General features: G+C 32.7%; 3 protein-coding genes across 4 annotated transcripts; 1 reads left to right on the plus strand and 2 right to left on the minus strand.

Annotated features, from left to right (window-relative positions):
* Nucleotides 1,219-2,376, minus strand: LOC18595112. The gene has a single exon (XM_007022931.2). It carries the CDS (start codon nt 2,374-2,376, stop codon nt 1,219-1,221), a length of 1,158 nt encoding a protein of 385 aa, XP_007022993.2.
* LOC18595113 (serine/threonine-protein kinase tricorner) lies at nt 3,394-12,310 on the plus strand. The gene is made up of 14 exons (XM_018123720.1): nt 3,394-3,490; nt 3,597-3,859; nt 4,274-4,448; nt 4,730-4,813; nt 5,565-5,806; nt 6,152-6,389; nt 7,174-7,253; nt 7,328-7,412; nt 9,060-9,191; nt 9,289-9,402; nt 9,887-9,934; nt 10,850-10,934; nt 11,568-11,624; nt 11,719-12,310. The coding sequence occupies exons 2-14, from the start codon at nt 3,639-3,641 to the stop codon at nt 11,859-11,861; spliced, it is 1,704 nt and encodes a 567-aa protein (XP_017979209.1). The 5' UTR covers nt 3,394-3,490; nt 3,597-3,638; the 3' UTR covers nt 11,862-12,310.
* On the minus strand, nt 18,194-21,849 carry LOC18595114 (probable WRKY transcription factor 14). 2 transcript variants are annotated; one of them, XM_018122599.1, is made up of 3 exons: nt 20,915-21,849; nt 20,031-20,171; nt 18,194-19,588 (listed from the first exon to the last, which is right to left on the minus strand). In XM_018122599.1, the coding sequence occupies exons 1-3, from the start codon at nt 21,538-21,540 to the stop codon at nt 19,015-19,017; spliced, it is 1,341 nt and encodes a 446-aa protein (XP_017978088.1). In that variant the 5' UTR covers nt 21,541-21,849; the 3' UTR covers nt 18,194-19,014. The 2 variants fall into 2 exon arrangements, with proteins under 2 accessions (XP_017978088.1, XP_007022995.2); XM_007022933.2 differs by having other exon boundaries at nt 20,909-21,849.

Below are 24,324 nucleotides of genomic sequence, written 5' to 3' on the forward strand. Positions count from 1 at the left end.
TTCTTCCTTCTCTTAATTTGATAAGAGCTAATTGAAAATTTTTCATTCATCTCATATCTTCTCAAAATGTCTTCCGATGCCGTTGAGAATGTTAGTCGCAGAGACTATGATTCCCTTTGCCATCTTTGCGATTATGATGGCAAAACATGGAAGCAATTTCTGAGTCACCAAAAGCGAAGACACCCAACACAAATTAAATACAAATGTGATATTTGCGAACGTGGTTTCCCAACTAAAGAAGCAAGAAAGGAGCATCGTGATAATGGACACTAAAAGATATCTGAATATGCCCAACCATAAATATTATATTTATGTTACTTAGAATAGTAATTGCAATTTAGTTAAAGTATTTTAAATCTCAATGTAGGTAGTTATGTTTACTTAAATTTATGTATCAATTATTGGTGGGCATTACTGATTTATATACATAAATGTTATTTTATGTTTTAGGTTTATTTTTACACTCTGTTATTTTAGTTATAAAATTATCTTATATTAAATATAATAATTGAATATAATTTCATATATATATATATTAAGTTAAGATTAATCTTATCTTATAATAATAATCTTAAAAAATTCCTAATTAAACAACACTCAGTATTCCTAATTAATTTATTTTTTAGGCTATTCCAAATTAATTTATTTTTTTAGGCTATGGGATTGTGGCAATATGCTGGCTGGTGAAATACTGGCTGGGCGTGTATAGTAATTGCTGTCTTTTTTTAGAATGTGAGTTTTTGAATCGAGCCAAGATCTCATCTTACAATGCCTTAATCTTAATCATTAATTAATTAATTATGATGATGGATTAATTATGCCAGCATCTGAGTAAAGAAAATAAACTTTTTATTAGATGAAGAAGCCTTTAGATTTTATATACTACTCATTCATTTTAACAAGTTTTGTTTTCAACATAGAAAGGGTCATGAAAAGGATTTAAAAAAAAAAAAAGATTATTTGAGCTTTACATTCAAACTCTACAAATTAGTTCCCATTCTCTGGTTATATTGATAATAAAATATAGAAAATATTAAAAACAAAAAGATTGTCATTATCTAAATAATTTCGTAGCAAAAAAATTCCTGCAATAGTTATAACACCGTCAACTGGGAATAAAATAATAATTGAAAAAATTTAAAAGGCAATCTAAAGACTATACAAAGGAAAATATAAAATTAACTTATAGTTTTATATAGTTCTAAAGCTATGACATAATTAACGTAATACAAATTCAGTTGGTGGTTGGACCCAAATATAAGGAGGTAAATATTTGTGCCAAGGTTTAAATCGATAATATTTTCCCACCTTTCCATCTTTCATGTTGAAAAAACCAATATCTCGAGGGCCAAGTGGCCAATATTCAGTAGCAATATAATAATCATCTGTGAAATATATAGAATTAGGTTGACTTTCAGGAAAATCCAAAGCTGAAACAGCTAAAGTGTGATTATCACCTACAAACACTACGTCACCATTCATATTTTTTACTTCTTTCTCCAACAACCTACCACTTTGATCATCCAAAACCAACTTGAAAACTTTGAAATTCTTAGTAAAATGAGCACAAGGATGATAGTCCTCAACATCAATTTCCTTTTTAATAGAGAATAGATCTCCCGTAGATGATTCAACAAGATATGCGCTATCAACATTATCCTCTACCTTTCGACATGCTGGCATTAGTATCTTCACCTTTGGTGATTCCAAATTGTCATCGAAACCATCATTGACATCAAAAGATACAATCAAGCTTCGAGTTCCAATAGCATAAGCTAAATTTTTATAAAAAATAACATCAGTGAAAGCTGTTAGACCCTTATCCAGATATATCCAACTTTTTCGTTCTGGTTTATAGAAGGCTAATCTGCATCTAAGACCATAGATAACCACAACCACATAACTATCCGAATGCGATAAAGGATCTGCTGACAAGATAACTTTATGAACATCATATTGATGTGATGCTGACTTTGGATTAACTTCAATCTCGGGGAGATCAATTGTGATCCCATTCTTAAAAGGATTTAAGAGAGTTATGACCATATTTTTATCTACCGCAGCTAACCAACCATGGGAAGAACCACAAAATCTCTTGGAATGAGACTCAGGTAACTCGATATTGTAAAATTTTGTTTTGATCTGTAGGCTGCATAATTGTCGAACTCTGTTGCTCATTCTCGTTGGAATCAATAACATAGGAACTATATTAGGTGATGATCGCCTTTTCAAGTCAAGAAAATTACTGAAGACGAAATACCAATGCTTACAGACTGCACCAAATCGAACTGGATTGCTAGGAACATCTAATTTATCAAGAATTAACAAGAGGGAGAGTGTTGGAAGATTTTTCCAATCCGCTTCAGCATCCTTCATGCTTCCTAGATCAACAATTAAAAAAAAAATAAAAAAAATCTTTTGTCAATGAAATAATTTGAAAAAGTAAAAGAATATGATGAAGAATCACGAAAAGAAATAAAAGAGAGGCTTGGCTATCTTTGCACAATCCAAGTAATGGTATTTAAATATACAAAAATTAAGAATTAATTTCAAGTTTTATAATACAACCTAAATATAAACCGAATTCCTTTTAAATTAGGAGTGGACTTCCAGTGTTATAATATAATAAAAAAAACAAATTTTAACCTTTAGTTGCGTTTTTGTTAAAATAAAACTCTATATAAGTTTCTTTATAACTAAATTAAATTTAATTGTGATGTAAATTAAATTTATCAAGATTGTTTCGTTTCTTTATAATTATTATAATTTAAATTAATAATTATAAAATTTCATCAAAATTGTTTTATTTCTTTATAATGTGACGTTATACTCTAAAATTGTTTTTAAATAATAAAATCTTAAAATTATAATTTTTTTAAAAACAAGAAGTATCCATATATAACTGATATTCATAAAACCACGGTTAAGTTTCCGACACGGTTTCTAACCCTTAAAAACCGAACCGTGGTTAATCGAGATCTCACGATACGTGTACGGTCCAGATTGTTTGGCACTCAAAAACGCGTTAAGTCCAATTTGCGCGCCTTTGTGCCAATCCGACGTGGCAAATCATTTAATCATGCTTTCACGTTAGCCGGCTGCGGCCTGTCATCAACTGCCACGTGCCGGTTCACCTCCCCTCCGTGCCACTTACCGTTTGTCTCGTTGCATCGAACACCGGTATTATCACCGGTTGGCGGGTCCGCCCTTTAAAGCGACAACAACTTCCTCGTCAAACGTCATCGTAACCTGCACGATCGGTAAGGTGCAAATTAAATTCTCAATTGACAATAATGCCCTCCTATGTCACCTGTTTCTTGGCGCTCAAACGGAGAAAATAGTAAATTCGGTCCATCTGATTAAATAAAAGTATTTAATTAGATATTTACACAAATGGTAGTTTCCTTCTTCTTTGTTGAAGTGAAACAGAGGACTCTGTTTTCGTCGATACACTCAGAGTTAAGAGAAAAGTCTTCTCTTCTTTTCTGATGTAAGTATTCGTTATTTCTTCCTAATTGAAATTTGAGAGATATAAATTCCTTTTTTTATTTGGTTTTTAAGGTAGAGATTTTTAATTTTTTAATTATTTTTTGTAGATTTTTGGAGACAGTTGATGTTATGATTGAGGATTGTTGATAATGGATTCTGCAAGGAGTTGGTTTAAGAAATTTCAACAAAAGAATGAAAATTCACCTAAGAAAAAGAAAGAAATGGAAAATGCCAAGGATGCACATAAGCCTCCCATTGATGGGCCTGGGGCACCTTCAACTGCCACCAAACAAAAGGCTGCCGCCGCGAAGCAGTATATTGAGAATCACTACAAATCTCAGATGAAGAATTTGCAAGACAGAAAGGAGAGGTACTTGCCCAAATAGAATACTGGGTACTTGTATTTACTTATCACTGCTTGTATGACCGCCTCACTTGATTTGCTAGAGCATGTTGTCCTTTGAAATCTGTGCTCAGCACCCTTTAGAAATTTTTGGTTTTGAAACTCAAACAATTAGGATCAGGGAACCTCATATCATATGTATCTTAAAGGGTTTTAAGCTTGTGGATGTTTTAATCTACTGCTGAATTTCATTTGTTTGAATAAGGTCTTACTATTTATTACTGAAATTAGGTTGTTTTTCTTGATTGTTTTGCTTTGGTGTAGAATGTGTTTCATATCAATTTCTATTTTTTTTCTATTTCAGTAATGATTATCTTCGTGTTTTATTATTTATGTTGAACTTCTCATATTTTTTCTAACAATTGTCTGTATGGAATATAGACGTTGGATGTTAGAGAGGAAACTTGCTGATGCTGACATTACTGCAGAAGAGCAAATGAGTATGCTTAAATTTTTAGAGAAAAAGGAAACAGAATACATGCGCCTTCAAAGACACAAGATGGGTGTTGATGACTTCGAACTTCTGACCATTATAGGGAGGGGTGCATTCGGGGAGGTCTTGCTCATCTTTTTTTTATTGTTTTCTTATTTAAATATTACTTATACTGTCAGTAATATTGTTTCTTATACTAGTGAGTGAGTTATATGTGCTTTGCAATGCAATCCATATTTATATTCAAATTTCTCTGATATGCATCTCAATCTGGTGGTAAATATTGTATAGCTCTAGCATCTTTGCCTCCACCATTTTCCTCTTCTTTGTTTAACACAAAAGTACATAATTCTACATGTTCTCTATGTTTCTGGTCATGGAAGATGTCTGCTGTCATCATGCAGGTAAGACTTTGTAAAGAAAAAGCTACTGGAAATGTGTACGCTATGAAAAAGCTCCAGAAGTCTGAGATGCTTCGCAGAGGCCAGGTACTGTTTGGTTCAGAATGTTTTTCTGATTCCTTAGCATTTCTAGTGTGTTTGAAAGGAGAGCAGTAGAGTGAAGGGAGTAAAAGGTTTTACTTTACTCTGCTTGAGAGTTTTGTATAAGCGGACGGGAGAAATCCAAAACCTCTGGACCCTCTCTAAAATTTACTTTTTAAAAATTTTACCAAATTGGGAGGATTGGAGCAGAGTATTTCATTTCAATGATTTCAGCTCATGGTCTTCCCTGTGCTCTACAATATTTTTGTTTTAGTAATATTTTCAAATTGGGATATGGTGGTAATAGCACAAAATCTTTACTGATGTATTCAACTTCTTTTTGCTCCCAATTTTCAAAGAAGATGAGGGACATTATTTATTAGCTCTACTCTATTCTACTTTATTCAACTTACTGTAGTCTGTTTTCCCTTTAAACTCCCACATGCACTGTTAATATATGAAACTGGCTGCATTGATAATCAGAGATAATTAACTCAATATGGCTATATCATTTTGGGTTGCCTGTTGGTTACAAGAATTGGTATGTATGCTACGTTGCTGAGGACCAATGTGCCCTGGCGCCTGATAAAAGGTTTACTAAGATTGAAAAATTATCTGTATACTTTATATGAACCTTCTTCATTCTGATCTTGGAACTTTCTGTTAAATATACATTTAAAGGTGCCAGAAACAGGTTTATGTTGAAAAGAGAAGGAATATTAAATTGCATTTAAAAGATTGGAGTCTCTCTGTCCAGGTGGAGCATGTTAAAGCAGAAAGGAATCTCCTTGCTGAAGTTGACAGTAAATGCATTGTCAAGCTCTATTGCTCGTTTCAGGATGATGAATATCTGTATCTTGTAATGGAATATCTCCCTGGGGGTGACATGATGACGTTACTGATGCGGAAGGATACCTTAACTGAGGATGAGGCGAGATTTTATGTTGGCCAGACAGTTCTCGCTATTGAATCCATCCACAAGCACAACTACATCCACAGGTTTTCTATTTTTACTTTCTTGGCCATTTTCTTTTTGGATCTGTTTTATCTGTGGGTTAGACAATCTAGCAACTCTCCAATGGTTCATGGGTAGTATTTGCCTCATTGTCAGTTTCCTCTTACAGATTGTCAATATCATATAGCAAATGGGGTAGTTTACTGCTCTTTGGACCAATATTTTCATTTTGCATGATATACGTTATGAATTTTCAAGCCTGATAATTATGTATTTCAGGAATGAATATTCTTCATGTCTTCCCTCTGCTCCCCTGGAAGACACATGAAAAGAAAGAAAAAGGATATGTGTTTCATAACATCTTTATACTCTTTGTCTTCTCTTTGTAGGGATATCAAGCCTGATAATTTATTGCTTGACCATAATGGCCATATGAAGCTCTCGGATTTTGGATTGTGTAAACCCCTCCATAGTAGTAGCTTTCCAGACCTTAGAGAGGATGATTATGGAGGGGGAAGAAACATTAAACCCTCAATGGAGAGTGGTAAACATTCTAATCTTCCTCCTACACCAAGGCGGACACAACAGGAGCAGTTGTTGCATTGGCAAAAGAATAGGCGAACATTGGTATGCTTTCTACTTCCATGAGTGGTGTCTATAGGTTGTAAAGAAGCTCTGATTGATGCTAAGATTTGGACACTGTTTGTGTTGTGTTTTCCTTGTTTTAAGATTGAAATCCATAGGTGCAGAACTTGTATTTCATGCTTTTAGTAAACTGTTGTAAGTTGGCATCTTAAGCTAGCAAACCGTGCTTATTGGCAGAGGCAAATCCTAAATCTGCTTGAATTTGACCTTTGTTTGTGGGCCCCTTTAATCACTAAAAGATGTACTAGTAATTTCTGTGAGAAAGTTGGAACTATGCTCCGTAGGGTCCAAAGAATGAAACCTCTACAGTAAAGGGGCCCTTTAGTTTGTTTCTATTCAATATCTCTTCCTCTGTTTTCCTTAGAAAAGAACAAACAGAATTCCAAGCATTAGATAATTAGGCGCCTTCCAATATGTTTTGATTCTATATATTCTGCAGATATCATAATAGATACTGCTCATCCTGGTTCTTGCATTTAATTGTGTCCTGGGCTGTAGAAAACTAGCATGAATATAAATATTTCAGTTCCATGTTCATGCTTTGTATTATTTCTTTTGTTACAACTTGTTTTCTGGAAAAAGCTGTATTTTATTTAGTACTTCCCTCTTTGTAAAAAAATCGCTTAACTGTGCTTCATGGATTAAATGTTTTTTTCCCTAAAGATTCAAAGGTCTATATTCCATTTTTCTTACCCTAATCATCGTCTTCAGGTACTTTTCATATTTTAATTTGCCTGTTATAATTGTTTTGCAATGTTCCATATAGGCTTATTCGACAGTTGGTACTCCGGACTACATTGCCCCTGAAGTGTTGTTGAAGAGAGGATATGGGATGGAGTGTGATTGGTTTGTCAGTTGTCTTACCTATTACATTTTGTTAAATATTTTCTATGCTTAAATTCTAAAAGACTCTCCCTTAGGTGGTCGCTTGGGGCAATTATGTTTGAGATGCTTGTAGGATATCCACCTTTCTATTCTGAAGAACCTTTGTCGACATGTAGAAAAGTAAGTGAAGTTGTTGGCTTTGTGATTACCATTTTGTATGTTTAAATATTCATATTTTGAAGTTTTTTTAGTACAAATGAAAATGAGATATTCTTTAGGATTTAGCTATTACCTATCTGTTTGATGCTTTTCACGGTGAGCAAGTAATAGTATTGGTTGTTAACCAAGCTGGATAATTCCAGAAGTCAGCAAAAAATGAATTGACTGGGGCATAATGGATGCATGAGTGGAAACAACTTTTCTGCTTTGTGCATTGTGAGGCACCAAAGGTTGTTACGTTCATAACTTATTAGGCAGGAAAAGTACAAGGGAAATAGTCTTGCCTGTTATTGTATCAAATATTTGTTCTATGCCTCTAATGCTTATGACCTTGACAACATTAAGATGCTCTTAAGTGACCACCTGGAAATGACTGAATAGCAAAATGGTTCTGATTTCTGATGTATGAACAATAAGATCCAATAAATAAATCGATGCATCTGAAACGAAGAATCATAATATTCATGTTCCGGCATCAATCCTTTCAAACTGAATGGAATATGTTTTGCTTTGCAATTCATGCTGAACTGCCAGTCTGAAAGAGACATGCAATTACTAACAAATAACATAATACACAGTAACTATTGTTTCTGTAATCTTACTAGGATTTATTTTATTTGTTTGCTACATATGAGGAAGTCTGCAGAAGGAAAGGTGATTCAAACCTTGAACCTCAACCCTCTTAAAGAGTGGCCAACCTTGGTTGTTCCTTAAATAGAATAGATAGCAGGTTTATATCACTTCATTGAATTTTATTTATAACAGTTTGAGATAGTGCACTCAGAGATGCTTCTTTCAAGCTTAGTCACAGATATGATCTACTCTCTTCTCAAGGTCTGAAACATTTTGTGCTGAAAGTAAATAACTCCAATTGTCTAAAAATGATGCTTTTTAACTTTGAATGAACAAAGAAACCTTTTCGTACTGCACTAGAAATGTACTACTAATATTTATGGTCCTAAATATATTGTGGAAAACCTGTCTCTGAGTTTATTAATGCTTAGGAAAGAAATTTAGTGGGGAAGATTTCCTTGAAATTGCATTCCTCATGGTTGATGGATCATGTATGTCTAGTTCTTGGATGCAATTTTGAACCTTCTCCTCTCTCTCTCTCTTCAACACCCCCCCTTTCTTTTGTTTTTCTGCTTTAACTGTCCCTTTTTTTCCCTCTTGGATAGGTTTATCATGTTATAATATTTATTGTTCTGTAATCCCTTGTACTTGTAAGGTTAATTTATGTCATGTCCAGACATGAAATCAGAGTTAGGAGTTGATGTGAACTTAAATGGGACTCTTATCATCTTATTTATGAGCAGAAGTGCATTAACACTTAGAATAATTGACTCAATCATTGAATCTGCCGATATGAGCCTGGTCTTGGTAATATAGGATTAGAGTTGATTTTGGTTTTGGAGATATTACTGCACATAAAAGCACAACGAATCTGTGTGCAAATTAAAATGGCAAGCTGATTGAACAAACTGTATAATTTTCATCTTCTGCTTCTTACTATTGTTTGTCAACCAGTCTCAACAGTTTCAAAACTAGTGTTTTGATCTTTACACATATAGATATATGCATTTAGAAAGGGTCAAATCATTAATGCAGATTGTAAACTGGAGAACCCATTTGAAATTCCCTGAAGAAGCCAAGTTATCTGCTGAAGCTAAAGATCTCATTCGTAAACTCCTTTGCAATGTTGAGCGGAGGCTTGGGACCAAAGGAGCTCATGAAATAAAGGTCAGCATACTTGATTGATGCTTTCGTGCTATTATTATTAAGGAGATGATTTATGTTTTATTATCATACAGCCAACTCTTTGAGTTCATTGTATCAGGCACACCCATGGTTCCAAGACATTGAATGGGACAGATTATATCAGATGGAAGCTGCTTTTATACCAGAGGTTAACAGTGAGCTAGATACACAGAACTTTGAAAAGTTTGAAGAGGTTAGTAGTAAAGGTTTCTCTTTCTAGGTTACTGTGGAATAATTTAATCCATGCAGCTGACCACATGTAGTAGGAAAAGGCTTTGGTTATGTTGTTCTTGTACTATGTTAAGCTTTGTTTTCAGTAGTTTATTCTTCACATCTCCTCACTTGAAATGCTATTTATCTTTCCTCCAACTTGTGCAAAGTTGTTAAAGGATTGCATCCCCGTGTACATTGATCTTTTATTAACTTCATGGGGTCTATACAGAAAAAGAAAATGGATGGTACCTTTAAATTGTTATAAATTTCTCATGTTATTTCTCACTAAATGTGTGTGAAGCTTTCTCAGAGATGCATGACTTTTTTGTTTGTTTTCCAGTGCTAGCTTCAATGAAGCTGATGGTTCTGGGCATTCCTTTCGCCTTTAATTGCTTTTGCTGTTTCCTTTTCTTTTTCTTTTCTGCCTACTTATGTAACAATTTGTTCGTTGATTGCATATATAGATGGGGGCTCAAGTACAAACTTCTACAAAATCAGGTCCATGGAGAAAGGTAACTTAAAATCTTTTGCATCAATCTCCCCACTTCTTAGTTTTACTTCAGACTAAATTTTCATTTCACTTGTGTACATATTTTGGTTTTTTTTGTTCACAATGTCAAAGCTATATATACTACTATGCCCTTGCTTTTAGAGTACAAGTACTTCTTTACTAAAAAGACATTGAGGTGAACGAAATCCCCTGATAAGGGGGAAGTATATGACCAAATTTAGGCTCTTTATGGTCAGTATGGCTTCTTTGGACAAGTTGCTGCTATGTTTATCATCGCTTACCTTTTTTTGATCCATGATATATATCATAACCCGTGTGCATTTGGTACATGGAGAGGATACAATAGGATATAAGATAAAAGAGTGAATAGAAGTCAGTAATCTTATATTATTTTATGTTTGGTGTAGAAGATTAAATGTAACATATAATAAATTCTTAACCAATGCCATTGTCTGTTGTAGATATGATAAGATGACACTTTTATAATTGGCAAATTTATTCCTCCATATACATTGCATGCTAAATAAATTTAAAGGAAAATGCTAGTTGTGAAGGTAAAGTAGGAAACATTGAAATAGTAATTATTGGTTGGGAATCCATCCTCTAATCTTATCCCATAGGATTCAGTAATCTCTTCCATTTTATTCTGAAAGAATGAGTAATCCACCCATCTGATCCTCTTTTTGAGTAGATACCAAATATTGTATGCTGTAATTTTTTATCTTATTCTCTCTGTAATCTTTTGCATCAAATGTACCCTATCAGAATTATGTTATACTTGCCTTGTTTTATTTGACATGCATTTATACCTGATATTTGTCTTTAGGTGCAATTATGCTGCAGCTCAACTTTTTCTCCACATTATATATCTGTAACAATTGATAGATCTTTGACTTTTGATCTTCGAAAATTGCAGATGCTTCCATCGAAGGATGCTAATTTTGTCGGTTATACATACAAAAATGTTGAGATTGTCAATGAGCATCATCTTTCAGGCATTGGTTTGTATCGACAAGAAAACTGACTTTTGTTTTGGGTTTCACTGCTTCATATGATTCAAAAGTCAACTATACTAAGCTAAGGATTCAGAATTGTTAATAATACTATTTGTTAATAGGCTAATATAATTGCAATAATTCTATGTGGTATGTACCTTTTTTGGTTTTGTTTTAACTTTCTTTTTTCTTTCTTTTTTTTTTTTTTTTTTTGCATTTACTTTTTGCATGTGTTTTAGAAGATCGGAATGTAGTCTTTTTTTTTTTTTTGCATTTCCTTTGCCATCCTTTTCGCTATAACACATGTTTAAATAAGGCAAAAGAAACCGAACTATAATAATAGTATTATGATGATGATAATGCAGTGATAATAGTAACAAGATGCAAGCATGAGTCATTAAAAGTTGTTATTCCACTTTTTTTTTTTGGGTACATTGAAACACTTGCTAATATTATTATTAATTTTTGCATTAGTAGTTGTAGTAGTATCAATAGTAGCAATAATAGTAGTAATACCATAGTAGCAATAACTATGCAATAGAAAATGCAGAAAGCAGTTATTACAATCTACATTTAGGTGCTTGAAAACATTCCCTCCCCTTGAAAACTGCTGACAGTTACATGCATATTTGATTGCAGCTGAGTTGAGGAAGAAAAGTAATGCGCCTAAGAGACCTTCCGTGAAGTCATTGTTTGGTAACTGAGTTCACTCTTACTGCTAAGTACTACTAGTTGTTTTTGTTTTGTGAGTCACTTCTTCACTGTTTGCCTGCTTGTCCCCATTTTGCAGAAACTCCAGGTCCTCCTGATCCCCCAACAAAGGGAACCTTTCTCAACCTCTTGCCAACTCAATTAGAGGAACCTGAAAGCCCAGTGCCTGAACATCAATCTACTAGATCCACACAATATTTTCGGAAACCTTTGCAAAGATAGTGGAAAAGATGCTTTCTGTAGGTAAATTATCCACAGCAAATTGGAAGTGAAAATATTTTTCAATGTTGCAAATTGGCAATAAAACAGTTTGGGTCATCATATATATGTTAAAAGATTCTTCTTTGTTTAGTATTTAATTAGTATGTGAAAATAGCATTATGGTCATTCTCGGTACAGCAGGATATAGATGGAGTGAGTTAGCTTTCTTTCTGTAAATCATTTCGAGATGTGCTTTTGGAGTAGTTAATAACCTCTGTTTATATTGCCTATAGAAAGATGAAGGCAGAAGTTTAAGTGATTAGTCTAGGTTGTTCATTATTTGCCTGTCACACCAGTAACTATAGAAACAAATTACACAGGTATCTCATAAATGTGCTCTCTTTTCTTAAATTGATTATTCTACATCATAATAGTAATTGTCGTGGACCTCTGGTGAGACATTCAAAATTTTTTAAGCTCTTTCATAGCATAATTATTTTTTGTATGAATGCCGGTTATATAGTTATACTAAATGATACTATATTTTAACGATTGTATATTGAGTTTCTGTTTCTGGTTGCATGCATGTTTGTTCTATGTTATCAGACAGAAATGCATGCTGCTTTTCTGCCAATTCTTGGTTTTAAATGAGTCTCACATGGACCGTATACTATAAACCTGGAGATTTAACTTTTGTGTGTAACAAATTGAATTGCTCTGAGACTTTTGTCTAGCTACTGAGGATGATAAAATAGGATATACTATTTCTCAACCCTGTTAGCTATGCCGGAGGCTACGAGCATGCAACACAGGTGTTGTATCTTTTCCGTCTGAGGGTCGACTATGGTCCGAGCAACATAAAACATACAGAGCAGGGGCTTGAGATGGATATGACAATCAATAAGACAATTGTTAGGCCATAGCTACCCCATCATGCTTTGAGGTAGCAATGGAGAAATGATTTTGTGACTAAAATTTAGGTCTGTTAATGGGAGATACCAACACCAGTTTGGTTCTAACTTATTTTGTGTGGTTTTGGTGTCGTGATTGAGGTTACATAGAAGTTCCACTTTGAGTAATCTTTATATGACTGCTTTTTGCAAATGAATATTTTAAAAATGGACTAGAAACCGAAATTTTTTCATTTGGAGGTTGCTAAATTATAGTATTTTGCAAAGGAGGAAAATTGCTCTTGGTTGTGCAATTAGAAGACCAAGTGGCAATTTTCAGATATAGTAACCAATAGTAAATAATATAAAATTTGTACCTTTATAGGAAAGGTGGAAAGCTATTTGAGGCCAAGAAATTTTCTACATTAGGGATTTTGATCAGACACTTGTGATGGGTATGTTAGAGGCTTTTATCTATGTAAGATTGATTATTTAGTTGGTTCGAATTTATAATTTTAAATTTAAATTAATCAAATTTTGTTAAAAAAACTGAATCGGTCAAATTATATTTTAATATTGAATTAATCGAAATCAATGTGTTCGGTCGATTTTATTTATTTTAATATTTTATATTATAATAAAAATTAAATAAATTAAATTAAATTACAAGAATTTAATCAATTTCGATTTCAATCGATTAATGCTTGTGATGTATCACCAAATCTCCACGACCCTCAAGGCAATATCCCAAAGTAACTAGTTCTTCTTGTAAAATACTTGTAGACATGATCACAAGTCACTTAAAAATACTTTTATTTGCATTACAAGTCAAGGAATTAATGCCTATGTGTCCCACTTTTGCATCATTGGTTTTCATATTCAATCAAATTTAGCCATTCATGGTGATGAATTGGTAGTGCTAAATTCACCTCGAAATCCATGATCAACTCTTTGTAGGCCAGATTGGACCACCCATTTTTTCGTTTCTTTTTCTTCTCTATTCCTTCAAAAAGGTTTCACCCTTTGGTAGGAATTTGATAGGATCAATCACCCAACCCAACTCTAGATTTCTTCGTTTCATTTCTTAATCCTAGAGGATCACAAAAGTGAGGCTAAGAAAATGACTAGCTAGAGCTATGCTCAATTAATCATTTATAGGACTGCCTTTTCAAATGAATATTTTAAAAACGGATTATAATTTGAATTTTTTTTTAATTCGGAGATATCTTCTGCATCAAAAATTTTATAAAATTTATTACAGATTAATAATGTCACTACAAAATTAATATTATAATAAATTTCACCGCAATAAGTTTTCATAAAATTGATTACGGGCTAATAATATCACTACGAATTAATACTATAGTAAAATTTATCATAATAAATTATTATAACATGATAACATAATTTCATAAAAATGAAACCTTGACTGGATCATGTTGTTAGGACACTCATCAACTATTGATGAATTGCTAGTGTTGTCAGGACCCCCATTTTTTTTTGTCCTTTTTCTGCTGTATTCCTTCAAAAAAGTTTCACCCTGTATAGGATGTTGATATGATCAATCACCCAACCAACTCTAGAATTCTTAGCTTCATTTCCTACTTCTAAAGATCAGAAAGTGAGGCTAAGAAAATGACTAGCTTGAGCTAAGCTCCAAGTCCAGGCACAAAACTCCAACCCCCATTCCTCATGAGGTTTACAGAATAAGCCCGACCATGAAAGAGATGGCAAATGCAAATCAACTCATATATGATTCTTTCCCCTTTCTTTTTTTCCCCCAATTACTCACTATTTACTTTTAAATGATTTAACCCTTGCATCTAATTAAATTCCCATTGTTTTGAACACCAATCTTTAACATGTACAATCAAATAAAAAAAAATACCCGTAATCTAATAAATCTCAATTTTTATTAACCCATTTTCGATTTTAAATTTGTCTCCTTATAAATACGTGAGAACGACAAGTTTAAAATTCGATATATACTTTACAATCTCAATGTAATTCAAGATATGCTTCATCTGTCAAAGAACGATGGAATAATGTTGTCTTTAAACTGTTATAGTTACGTTACTAGAATTCAATATATTGTCAGGGAATATTTTAGTAGTTATGCACATAGAATTAATACTAATGATGCAAAAGAAAGTGTTTAATAAGAAATGAAATCTTAAAATTTTATCTTAATTTTTAAAAAAAAATTTAAAAAATAATTTACATATTTATTGCATGTGCTAAAATCCAAAGGCAAGTGAAGTGGATGAGTTAAAATTGGTGGCCAACAGCCAGGGAAATGAAGCATAATCACAGAGATTGATACGACCGACCCAATGCTTCTTGGTCCCACCTTGAGCTCCAAATTTCAACAAAATGGATTTATCTCAAAATTTTTTGAATTGGATTTTACATGATCCTCACCAAAACAACAATCAAATTAATTGGTTTTTAAATAAATTTTTGTTTTAATAATTTATTAATTGCTTTTTATTTGGTGTCGAGGTCGATGTTGATGACATCTTATACCTTTTTCCGAATTCGATTTGAATCTAAAATCGGCGTTAGTAATTTTATGGTTTTTGATATAATTAAAGTTTGATTTTCAATATTAAATAATTTTTTTTATTTTGATTCATATTGTAAGGTATTCAAATAATCTCTTAATAAGATGTTAATAAATTTATTTTCGATCTATCGAATTTGAACATAAACCTAATTTTACATCAAGAAAAAAACTTAGAATGAATTCATTTAAACGATAAAAAAAAACTTAAAATCTCAAGAAATGATTAAAAAGTTGTTTTGGGGACAACAAGAGGAATAATAATAATTAAAATTAAAAAGAAAGAGGGGGGAAAGAGGGTATCATCATGATGATTAAGACCTCCAATTTTCTAATAAAATAATAATGACACGAGGAACAACTTTATTGTTCCCAACAAAACAAGAAGCATTCCATCAAATTAATTAATTAATTTTTGTTGGATTAGTACGGATTTAGACTTTTTTCTTTCTAACATAATAATAAACTAAATTAAAGTAAATTAAATTAAAAGAGAGAGAGAAAGAATGGTAGTGCTAAGGCAGATTTGATAATATTTTGTTTCTGTCAAACAACTAATTTTTTTTTTATGTCAAGGTTGAGATCACGATTAAGATTAGCCTTTCAATTAATTAATTCTTGGATTCTATAATTGCTTACTCATGACGTGGACAAACAAATTGGTACATTATAATTATTAATTAATCATTATTATTCTTTCACACATAAACATGTATACATGCTCTAATTATTTTTCTTAAAAAATTTTTGTTAACTATATCACATATTATAATCATCTTAAAATAATGCTTTTCCATCTCTATACTAATTATAATTTAAGTAATTCGTGTGTGAAATATGTTCAATTTATTTATTATTTTTTTGATTTTATTATCTCTGTTATGTGTTTTAACTTGTTCAATTGATTTTTTTTTAAATTATCGTCTATGTCTTTACAATCGTAAAGTTGTACAATAAGCACTATCAAAATTATTCAAAAGAATTTTAATTACGTTGGAAAAGTTCAAATAGTATTAACATATTGTTAGATTAATGGTAGGTAGGAAATCAGTATAACATAATGAAAATTTGACCCAAAAATGTATAAGTATGAAAGGATGAAATGATTTAACATGTGCATAGTGTTTTAAGGAAATGAAGTTTGGAGATAAGATAGCTCAAAGCAAAGCATATGGTAATCACGAATCTAAGAGAGGGCAAGTGGGTGAAGAGGGGCTTTGTGCATGCCAACAACTAATCCCATCTCTTTCTTTTCAAAATCATGAGAACAGTGCCAGCCATAAACCCCCAATGCCCCCCATTTGCTTCTTGTGATACATTATGACTATCATGTCATGAATCAAGAATATTGGGAGAAAATTATAAATAAAATAAAAAAGAAGAAGAAGAAAAGAAAACCCACACTATCTCATTCTCAATCACTATGGGAGAACTTTGGACTGTTCTTTTCCCTCCAATGAAGTGACTTCAATTGAAAAAAAAATAAAAAGGGTATGAAATTTTTCATTAAAGTGATGGATTTGACAGAACTTGAAGCCACTATTTCACAATAATAAATTGAGTAAAAAGTTGCTTGCATTACCAAGAGAGGCATCAAGTTTCCCAAAGTCATGAAGCAGCTTTTGACATGTGTAAACAGCAAGGTTTGCTACTACTTTATTACATTGCATCCCTAACATTCTTATTAACTAAGTAATTATTTTGAGTTTAATTCTGCCAAATATAAATGAAAGTGATGGATTAATCCATTTTGAGTAGCTAATTTTTGAAAAACATAGGTTAATTAAGTAAACTCTCAAGAACAAATTTGTGAAACGAAATGTTCGCAATGAATTTTTTTTAAAGATTATAATTTCTTAAAAAGATATATTTATTCGTAAATGGTTTTATTAAAACACCGGTTGAGACCTATAAATATTTTTTAAAAGCAATCAATCATTTTTAAATATTCTCATTTTTCATCTTACATACTATTTTTTTTTTAATTTAGCTCAAATATATTCAAGAGAATCACAAAAATACAGTTTTTGATTCTCTATTCTTTTTTAAGTATTATATACATCCTGGAGATATAGTTTCCAAGAGTTTATCTGCATTTTAGTGGAGAAACTATTATCCCAGTGGCAAATCTTGACATTTGGTGTTGGGAGGGCCAAACTAAGACTGCACTTGATCTTTTTTTTTTTTATCATTTTTATAACATATTCTAATATTATATACTATATATATGCATCAAATAAATTATCTAACATAAAATTGTGAGTGACCTTTGGATACAAGATTATCAAGTATTGAATCTGAACTAAATATCTAGGCAATCTCTCTTTGATGTCGACTGCAACAAATTCATCTTTCATCTGATATTGACAACCTTCATAGCTAAAAATGCTGGCTCACTAGTTTCAGTAGGCACTAGAAGAGCTAAATATGTTGGAATTGTTCCCTCAATAACTACTTTAATGGAAAATGATTTAGCTTATAACATTGTAAAAATTAATGTTCAACATCAACAGAATATGATATTGATAACTAATTAACCCTTTGTAGTTATTTGAATTGAGTTTTTGTCTTGTACTAGAATAGTCTTGCTATATATTAATGATGGTGGTAGTTTAAGATTCTCCCTATGGTGTAAGATCCCCAAAGGGAAGAAACTGAACAGTGCATCTTCATTTCCCAAAAAAATGAATGGAGTGAATTCAATGGGTCAATAGGGTAACATTCACTTACAATATTCTATTTATGAATGAAGGACTTGTGAATATATATTTCATTAAATGCATGTGGGTTTCACAAACTGGACACATGCTTCATATTTACCTGTTTTTATGTCAGATCAACTTGAACTGTATTTAATGTGTTATATAATTAGTAATTGAAAGAGAAAAGAGATTTCATAATTAAATAAATGTTGATATAATTAAATACTCCAATATAAAATTAGACACAAAGTTGGATGGATAATAAAAGAAACAGAAAGCTGAGGAACCCAAAGCTTGTGTAAGTATAAATCTCTCTCTCTCTCTCTTTCCTTGGCACATTCCTAGAGAAGAGAAGATTGACAAGAAAAGTCAAGCTTTTCTAATGATTTTTTCACCACTATAGTCTTTTTGTCATCTTTCCCCATTTATTTCTTCACATCAAAGCAATGAAATCATGGGGGGTTTTGTTTTTTTTTTGGGCTTTATAAGAATGGAATTGCCTTTGCCCATGCCCACATGGACAGAGGTGAAGCTTAAATAATTTTTTCCACTTGAAAAGATGAAAGGGCAAGTCCCATCCTAAATCAATCTGCTCACTGAGTTTTCCAGTCATGTCTGATGGACGTACTTGTTTTAACTGTTGAAACCTTCTGTTCCTCAGCTTTCTGTCCCATCCACCAATATTCCAAAAGGAATGTGGGACTCCATGGGGTCTGCTCCCAATCCAGCGGCACTGTCTTTTACTCTCTTTTCCTTCCTAATCTTCTGACTATTCTGGTAAATAACAAGAAAATAAACAAAAGGTTGTAGTAGAAAGGTAGGCAGAGATCGAAAATCTCTACCTCCCCACATGCAAATTTCCAAACCAGAGAATTTTAAGAAGGGTTTATAGCAGGACCTTGCATCCATTTGCATCCCAAACCTAACTTAGAAACAGTCTCTATGTATGTTTTAGTGTGAAACTTTGTTGCTTGTTGCTTTGAATTCAAGGTCTTGCTATAAACCCCTTTTTTGGCTTCTCAAAAGGAAGCGTTGTTGTCCCCTGACGACCAATCAAACAGACTAAATGGATCCATGGCTTTGTTTTCCTTCTGCTCTTCTTCAGTGAATCCTTGTGGAAACAATAGATTTAGAGGGTCAGCCTCTATCTCATCCAAATCAGCAAAGAAATCCTCAGATTGCGCCTGGGAGTCTGGCAGTGCAGGCCTGTATGTTTGAGGCATCCCTTCGCCAAATTCAGCATCATCTATATCCAGCTGCTTCTCAATGTCCTCAAACTCTTCTTTAACTGATGCACTTGCAGTTGAGCTAGCAGCAACCGCTGGAGATAAAGCATCACTGCTGCTCTCTTTGAGCTCATCCTTGGGGTTTAATGAACTTAGGGGCTGCGAACTTGGTGAGCTCTTGGAAGAAGAAGCATTGTTTTTGGATGGCTGAGACCTTGTTGACCCGGCAAGAGCATTTCTTTGGGTTGGCCATGGATGGTTGTGCTCAGATGTATACGTTATAACCAGCATATTGGGATCAGTTCGGCTGCGCTCTACTTGCTTCCTTGCAGAGCAGCCTTTGGAACTGCTGCATCTGTAGTAGCCCCTGGACAAGATTACAAGAATCAATTATTTCAATCAGTGCAAGCCACGAGATTGAAAGCCGAAAATGCATATAAATTCAATACTACTAACAAGTAAAGCAAAGAAGAAGAACTTTGTTTTATCATTTGACATTATGTTTTGCTTATCCCAAGCATTAGGCGACAAGCATGTCTTTGTGACAATGATGAAGTGTGCTTTATTTCGAGTATTCAGGTTTTTAACAAAAGGAAACTTCTCTGGCTTGAGTGTAATTCAATGCGAACACTGTAACAAATTAAGAAACATGGTGTCTGCAGCTTGTCAGAAAGACAGCAGATCAATAGGAAATGCAGCTTTAGTTTTCTTAAGCCAGTTAGCAACTTTCGGGTACTCATCCTCTAATCAAAGAATGATAACCATAACAAACTAGTAATGTTTTACTAGTACTAGTAGTATATATATACCTTGGATAAGGAGAACCTTTGATGGGTTTCTGCCCATACTTCCTCCATGCCCACAGATCCGAGGGAACTACTTCCCCACTAGACCTGCTGTTGGCAGCTGCTGGTGCTGGAATACAAACCACCTTCTTCGCCTGGCTCTTTCTGCATAATCATGTTGAACAACTGATGTTAAATCTTAAACAAGAAGAAGGGGGAGATGACTTCATTACTGAAGAGCTTGATACCAAAATTCCTAGTAAATTATCTCTTGGGAGAGCAAGCATATTTGTTTGAGTTCAACTTTTAGGAAGGAACACGAGACATATATATTTTGGATATTTTCCCTTAAAGAAGGTGAAAGCGATAGTACAATAATCTAAAGACAAGAGCAATGAACATCATAGGTACCATTTTCAGGTTGGTTAGGGAAGAAAAGTAACTTGAGATAACTACATGAAAGCTAAGAATTAAGCTATACCTTTTCAGGTTTATGCCTGTCAGGACTTTTATGTTTTTTTCTAACTTTATTTTAAAACTTCACCATGAGCAAAACTCACCCTGGAAAATCATAGACCAATATCTCTACTTTCCCATACATACAATTCAGATTCTTATTATGCATATAATAATAGTAATTAATGCCAATAAACCCTAATTCCCTCACATCCTCTCTACATGATTTCATGAAAGAAATCCCCCCCTTCCCCTAAATTCATGCGCATCATGGTTGTTAAATCAAAGCCAAAAAGACCAATAAAATATAGTAAAACCCTGGAAAATTGAATACTAGAAGAGTAGGTTCCTGACCCTTCTTTTCTTTTTTTTTTTTTATGGAGTTTAGTTAATTAACGAAGTAGAGGATAGAGTTAAAGAGTTAGAGAATTAAAAAATGGTATTACCCTAACCTTCTCTTGATACCCAGATTCCGCGGAGATGAGATCTGCAGTGGGCCGGTGTTATCGATCAAGCAACCTTTGGAGCTGTTGGCATTAATCATTTCGCTTGGGAGCACAGCAGGAGCCTTAATTCCCCTTGGGGAAACACCAACACCACCAGCAGCAGCCATCAGCGGCGGCGAATCACAGGGGGACACGGCTAGCTTACTAGAGCTAGGAGAGATCTGAATCCGAGAAAAGATGTTGCAGGGAGTACTAGTTCTCATGTCATCCTCGAAAATCTTGTCATGACCAGCCATGTTACTTGCACCAGGAAAGTTGGAAGTGTCGTCAACAGTTGAAGTAGGGCTGCTGAAGTAGCTTGAACCAGCAGCAGCAGCCACGTTAAGCTCATGAAGAAGTGGATCTCTCATGGTGGAGAAAGGGTCACCGAAGGCCTTCACTCTATCAACTTCCATGGCTGACGATGCAAAATTCAATGGATCGGAGGCGGATGGGAATTGCTGCCAGCTCGAAGCAGGAACATCTGAGGCACCATGACCAGAGCCACACCCCATCGGACCACCACTTGCCCGAACTATATCGTTTAAATCACCTTGATAATTCTCCATCTGCAGCCCGAAGACACTGCACATGCTATACTAACGCAAACAAACACATGTAAGAAACAGCTGATTCTTTCATTTTCCACCCTCCCTATCCATATCTAGAGCACTCTCTGCTCTGTCCTTTTGCTTTGCACCAAAACAGACGTAAACACACATGCAAAAACCTTTCGATGATCAACAACAAGGTAACAATGGAGATGGGTTTGGGTTATTAACAAGAAAGGAAGCAAAGAAACAGGGTTTCTGCTTGCTTTCAAGTTGAAGGTTTGGAAAACAAACCCAATGTTCTTTCCTCTCAATAACAAACAAAAGAAGGAATGGTTTTCTCGGAGAGAGAGAGAGAGAGAGAGAGAGTCGCTGACTTTTCATACAAACTGCTCTTTCTCTATACGCAAACACAAGTTAAAAGAAGATAACCCACCAAAACAAAAATAAAAAAAAATTTAAACCTCAAAAATGATATTCCTTCTGTCATATTTTATTTGTCTTTTATTGACCAAATACATACAGTACAATGTTAAATTATAAATTTATATAATTTAATTTATTATAAAAATTAATTATAGACAAACAAAATGAGAAGGAAAAAAAGTTCTTAACAAATTAATAAACAATAAAATTACTAAGCTGTCGTGCTGAGGGAATTTATTTCTTTATTTATTCTTAAGCCTAAATGGGTCAAATTTATACAACTCTTGTTTTGTTTATTTTCTTTTATTCTTTTTTTTAATGAAAAATAGGGTAAAAATTAAAAAAAAAAAAGGGGTTGTAAGAGGGAAAAAGTATAGTTTTTTTCTCGCAAGAGCAAGTGATGGGAAAGTAAAGAGGCGGCAAGTAGCCGCATTTTTCGGGGAAACGTTTCGGGGCTTAATCGAGTCGTTTCTTTTAGGGGAGGAACCGGCGCGTTTCGTTTGATGAGAGCCTCTCAATGTGATTCTAGCACTTTGTAAAATTGTTTGTGGTATATTTTTCAACCAGCTTGGAAAATGCACACTACGTATTATTAACCCTCTCTCAATTATTTGTTGTGTCTACTACGACACGTCACGAATAATAAATAAAATTTATATTTGATATACGATCAATTTTATATAATATTTATATATTATTACTTAATTATAAAATATTATTTTAAAAATACATGTAACGAGATGACAATAATGTATAAAATTTATACATTAATAATGTATCAAATATAATTTTTAATATATATTGTTTATTTTAATATTTTAATTTATATATATGTATGTACGTGTCACATAAATAAAAATTAAATCAATTTAAACTATTTTTAGAGTACAAATTAAACTAAATCATGAAATATATATGTTTTGTAGGCAGGGATAGATTGAATAACTATCATAATGTTGGAAAAGAAACAAAAATGCACTACAAATAACAATTAAAATGATAAAAGAATAATTATAAAAACTGTACCAGAAAAGAAATAAAGTAAAATTAGGTTTTCTTAAACCAACTTTAGCAAAAGAGAAAAATAGTTCGCAGTTCAATAATAATAATAATTATAACAATAAAAAAAGACGATCTAATTGTAATAAAAAGGAAGAAAAAGCAATATAAAATGTCGAAAAAGAGCGATAATAAAAACCAACTAATTGAACAGAAAAAAGGATTTAATAAATTAAGAATTCAAAGAAAATAAAAGAAAAAGTGATAAAAAAATACCTTTGCATATCCATGTGTTGAATTCTTGAAAAAACTTGAATCCAAAAGAATGAAAGCATATTGTATTGTTTTTGTTCTTTAAGACAAGCATGATTCATATTTTATAAGTATGAGCACAAGAGAAGGGATCAGAGACCTATAAATATTAGTTATCACCCTTGATTTTAGGGTTTTAAAATTCAGAATTAAAAAAAAAGGAAAATTGCTAGAACAAGGAATTATATTGGGAAGGAAGGAACTGATTAGAGAATTTTTTGTCTCCACTGATTTTGGGAGTGAATCCAAGAAAATAAGGATGTGTTTAGGGGAAAAAACCTGTGATTAATGTTTATTAGAGTTTTATATAATGAATATTTTAGGGTTTGATTCACAAAATATGTTGTCATCAGTTTTATTAGGCTTAAATTTTGCCACTTCAATGAATTATTAGCTGTCAATTATACATGTTACAAAGATATTTCCTAAAGTAGAATTTCCCAAGTTTTTGTTTGGTTTTGTAGAAAATTATAACACACAAAAGAAAATGAAGGAAAATGAATTCATGAACAAAGAAGAGATCATGGAATACAAAAACTTGGACTTACTCACAAAATTTGACTAACACCCTTTTGTTTATATTATTGGAAATCCCCAAATTAATTGAAATAAATAAGATTTTTTTTATCGAATAAAAATTACAAGTATAATATATTTGGTACAAGAAATAAATGCATTGATAAAAAAAAAAGTAAATTACACAAAATTAACATGAATTTAAAATGATCAGATTAAACCCATGTATGATGAGACTTAATGACCTGTAAACAATGAAAATTATAATATTACCTACTAATAATGACATAAAAAATGGCTTCTTACCTCTAAGTTTTTCTCTTTAAATTTTGATTAATGATAACTTCCTGACCTCTTTAATGCCAATAATTAAAACCCTCTTGAGATGGTTAGTTTTTAATTAAATGGAAGTAAAGAAAATTAATTTACCTCTTTAGAAACAATGAAGAGTAATTAACTGCTATTCTTTTTTTAAAATAAAAATTATTTTCACATACAGACACATGCGCACAGATACACACACGTATGCACACAAACGTACACATATAAAAGAGTTGCAATGAAATTCATTCA

This window comes from Theobroma cacao, chromosome 6 (genome assembly GCF_000208745.1).
Source record: "Theobroma cacao cultivar B97-61/B2 chromosome 6, Criollo_cocoa_genome_V2, whole genome shotgun sequence".
Lineage (NCBI taxonomy): Eukaryota > Viridiplantae > Streptophyta > Magnoliopsida > Malvales > Malvaceae > Theobroma > Theobroma cacao.